General features: G+C 39.2%; 1 protein-coding gene across 1 annotated transcript; it reads right to left on the bottom strand.

Moving 5' to 3' along the window:
- Positions 1-2657: 2657 nt before the first annotated feature.
- LOC138759894 (cystatin-like) lies at positions 2658-4147 on the bottom strand. The gene is made up of 3 exons (XM_069930406.1): positions 3901-4147; positions 2943-3062; positions 2658-2845 (listed from the first exon to the last, which is right to left on the bottom strand). The coding sequence occupies exons 1-3, from the start codon at positions 4144-4146 to the stop codon at positions 2756-2758; spliced, it is 456 nt and encodes a 151-aa protein (XP_069786507.1). The 5' UTR covers position 4147; the 3' UTR covers positions 2658-2755.
- Between the last annotated feature and the right edge of the window lie 213 nt (positions 4148-4360).

The following is a 4360-nucleotide window of genomic DNA, read 5'->3' as shown; positions in this document are numbered from 1 at the left end:
AAAGGAAGAAACTAAAATCAGATGTGTCACTTTATCAGTGGAATAAAGGGGACAACAGAAGAACTGGCCAAAGATGAACTGGAAGGGCACAGGAGCAGGGATGATGGCAGAGCAGCAATGGTTGGAGTTCCTGTGAGAAATAAGGAAAGTGCAGGACAAGTATATTCCAAAATGGAAGAAATATTTGAATGGAAAAATACACAGCTGTAGCTGACAAGAGAAGTCAAAGCCAAAGTAAAAGCAAATGAAAGGGCAGAGAAGGAAGCAAAACTGAGTAGGAAGAGGCAGGACTGGGAAGCTTTTAAAAGCATTCAGAAGGCAACTAAGGTCATTAGGAAGGAAAAGATGAACTTTGAAAGAAAGCTAACAAATAATATCAAAAAGGATACCAAAAGCTTTTTTTTTTGTATATTAAGAATAAAAAAGAGGCAAGAGTAGATAAAGGACAAGTAGAAAATGATGGTGGAGAAATTGTAATGGAAGACAAGGAGATGGTCGAGGAACTCTACCATCAGAGTCAGGGAAGTTAATGCTACTTCTTCACTTTGCTTAGTTTTGCGCTGTTGTGATTTGTCTGATTGGAGAGTGTCCAGACAAAATACTTAGTGAGGAAAGAAATAAAGTTAAAGTTAATAGTTTGCACTCTGACTAATGACAGGACTGGCTAAACTTGCTTAATTTAGGAGCCACATACGATAAACTTCAGATGTTTGAGAGCCACAAGCCTCTTACGTTAAGTAAATACTTGCACATTTTTACCCTTACATGTTCGTTTTGTTACAAAAATTTTATATATTAAAAAAACCATGTACATTATAATATTTATTCGTGTTTAAACTGTTAATCTGTATTAGTTCCAATAATTAAAAAGTACACAATTCATGTCAAATATTTTGCTTAAATTGGTAAGTCTGTGTTCAGGGTGACAGGAGCTCAGATGGGCAGGTGGCCAGAACGTCGGAAGCTCAAATCAGAGGGTGACCGGAGCATCGGGAGCTTGGACAGGCAGGTTGATGGTAAATCTGTGACTGGGGCATCGGGAACTTTGCTGGGTGGGCGGTTGGGGTGATGGGAGCTCGGAGGGCAGGCAGCCTGGATCATACTAACACTTTGCCAATTTCACTGCCCGGAACACAGACAGGTACAGCCACATCATGTGATTGCAAGCCATGCCCACTAAAACTACCATTGTGAGTACCGGATCGTATGATTCCTGATTCAGCCAAATACCAATACTTCTGCGAGCCACACATTAAATATATATGTCAAAGAGCTACATGGGGCTTGCAAGCAACAATTTGGCCACCTCTGTTCCATGACACCTAGGTTTGGAGGGCTCACAGTCTCACCAACACAATAAGACATTTTAATTCCTGGGGCAGCACATTTGGTGTAGTGGTTAGCACAATGCCTTTACAGCGCTAGTGATTGGGTTTGGGGTTCAAACTCTGTGCTGTCTGTAAGGAGTTTGTCCTTTCTTCTTGTGTCTGTGTGGGTTTTCCCCAGGGGCTCTGATTTCTTCCAATCCTTTGAAATGTACCAGGGGTGCAGGTTATTTGGGTGTAAATTGAGTAGCACAGACTCGTGTGCTGAAATGACCTGATACTGTGCTGTATGTCTAATTTAAATGTGAAGGTTGTGCATGTTTTGTGTATTTGATTTAAGATATGCTGTTATGAGTTTATGATATTATGCATACAAATATATCATTTTGATATTAGTATTTTTTTTTGATGGTTGAGCCAATTTTAACTCAATTTTCAAAAATTGACACCGAGTTCATATCGCATTCTGGGAATCAGTGTTTCTGAGCTGCATGAACACATGAATAAATTACTGATTTGTCCATTTCTCTTTAAAATTTGGAACTCAGAATTGAGGAAATATTGAATGATTTTATGTTAAAGGTGTTAATCTGGATCAATTGTGGCAAAATCAGTGTATCCTCGGTGCTGGGAGCTGGGAAAGGAGCAGAGATGTTAGCTGCAATCATCCAGTGTTATTTATATCAAAGGATTAAAGGATTGCAAATGTTATATTTTTATTCAAGAAACATTTGGAAGTGAAACCAATAATTACATGATAGCCAATCAAAACTAGAATGTTTTAACAGAAGTGAAATACAAGACCAGCAGATGCTAGAATCCCGAGGGAACAAAAAGAAACTGGAGGGACTCAGCGGGTCGGTCCACATTTCAGATAGTGAACCTTTATCAGGAAACAGTCCCAACCCAACAGGTTGACTGATCACTACTCTCCGTGGATGCTGTTGAACCCGCTGAGTCCCTCCAGTTTCTCTTTGTTCACTGGAATCTTTTAAACTGTGGACAAATGCAAGTTTGTGTTAAAGATATTTGTGAAAAATAATTAGCAGTTTTAAATTAATTTTATTAATCTCCATTTGATGCATACCTGAATGAATGTATTTAAGGCATATATTTATAGTATATATTGCAACAGTGAAGATCTATTGGCATGCAGTGAGTGGGTTGACTGTATGACGAGTCGTGTTAATCAGCATGTACTGTTTGCATTCACACAATGAATTGACTCTAAAGCACCCAATTTTTGTATGAGTGGCAGAGCATCAAAAGACACTTGGTTTATTTATTCAAGCAATTCATGTTATGGAAATGCAACAATCAGAGTGAAAGCCATTACACTATTATTAATACAACTAATGAAAAATTATTGGAGTTTTACTCAAGTCTTTTCCCTTCATTTCAGACAATGCAGGTCTTGCAGGTCGTAGAGATTACAAATGGAGTTTATTACAGCTGTTCGACAAAACTTTTCCTTGTGTACTTTCAGGTGGGGTCCAGATCACAAAGTGGCACATGTAGAACTGGGAAGAATATAAAGCACAGATAATATAATGCCAATGCATTTAACATGTACAGTGTAATGGAAATCTGCAGAGAATATAGGGTGTCTCATTTTACCTCGGACTGTCCAAAGGTTTGAATGACATGGCAGTCTGCAGTTTCTTTCTCATTTCCAGAAGCTGGGCAGTTAGTTTTCCCAATGAAAACATCCATAGTGTAAAGAATTCCCTCAAAGACCTGGAATGATAACAAAAGCCATTTATCCATGCTCTTGTTTTGAGTGCTCCTTCTAACCTTAAATAACAGTAATATTTTCACACCTCATCTGTCTGCCAGTAGTTTTAATCCTGATAAAGAGATAGTGTACTCTTGTTAAATTTTACACAGCCATAATTACCTGGACGATGGAAGCATGATGGGGCATCTTTCAAAACCCACTCACACACATTCTTGGGTGAATGAAATGTACTTCATTCAGATGTGCATTGTACAAAACAGGCCAACATTTTCATCACAAGTCCAATTACTTAATGTCAGTGCATTTGTTATCATTTATACACAACCTTTAAGCCAATAGTTCATGTGGTTTCAACACATATTCTTTCCATGCAGTGTGCTGTTATTGGAGGGTTGGGATCATTGACCTTTCCAATGACAGCTCTCTGCTTCAGGCAGTATGCTCCAGGTACTTGCCTGGAGTTACCTCCAGGTACTCTTGATAAAAAAGAACCCCCTCAAGGTCCCCTCTAACTTTCTAACCCCTAGTTTGCAGTACACAGACATGGACCAGGCCTTGCTTTGGAACACCCATCACTACATAATACAGCATTAGGAAGATGCACACGTGTCCCTCCAAAGGTCAGGAAATTACAATTTCTGTGATTCAGATGAGACAGCGCTGCATAGAATTCCCTCCCTCCTCACTTGTAGCACTCAGGTGAGTTCCAAATTTGTTCTAACTCTGAACTTGTTTGAGCAGCACTTCATAGCAGGAAATAGTGCCTTGCAAAGACAGATAAACAGCATTCATTCATTCATTCAGGATTGCACGTAAATTAAGTTCTGAAAACATTACCTGAGCCTTGAAGTTCAGGTACTGGACGACGTGGTATAAAATGCCCTTCTGGAAGCTGAAAAGGTGTAGGGCCATGGATGAAATTTTCTGGATATCGTTGTCACTTGTATCAACATTCAAGAGTGAGGGATTATCATGGGCAGATTTGGCAAGTTGCTGGATTTCCTTGATAGTGTGCTTGGGCTCAGCACAAGTGAGAAGAAAAGTAATGGAAAAAACAACAAGTGCAAGCTGCCAGCCAGCCATGATCTTCCCTTTGTCTTGCTCGGTGAATAGGCAAGGTGAACTAGTTGCCCTGTTATTATACCATCTCAACACAAGGGTGTGACAATAATACCTCATCCATTTAAACATTAAACTGGTGATACATTGTTAGCTTAAGTTAATATGGCTGTCTAAATGTTTGTGTTATTTTCAAGATAAGAACAAATAAAGTGATTTCTTATCGCAAAGAGGAGTG

Source organism: Narcine bancroftii, chromosome 4 (genome assembly GCF_036971445.1).
Source record: "Narcine bancroftii isolate sNarBan1 chromosome 4, sNarBan1.hap1, whole genome shotgun sequence".
Classification (NCBI taxonomy): domain Eukaryota; kingdom Metazoa; phylum Chordata; class Chondrichthyes; order Torpediniformes; family Narcinidae; genus Narcine; species Narcine bancroftii.
Note: the sequence above shows the minus strand (reverse complement) of the source record. Positions and strands in the feature narration are given on the sequence as shown.

Coding starts and splice junctions, on each gene's coding strand:
- LOC138759894 (XM_069930406.1), bottom strand. CDS start 4,146: ATGGCTGGCTGGCAGCTTGCACTTGTTGTTTTTTCCATTACTTTTCTT. Junction 3,063..3,900: donor ACCTGAACTTCAAGGCTCAG/GTAATGTTTTCA, acceptor TTATCATTCCAG/GTCTTTGAGGGAATTCTTTA. Junction 2,846..2,942: donor AAACCTTTGGACAGTCCGAG/GTAAAATGAGAC, acceptor TATTCTTCCCAG/TTCTACATGTGCCACTTTGT.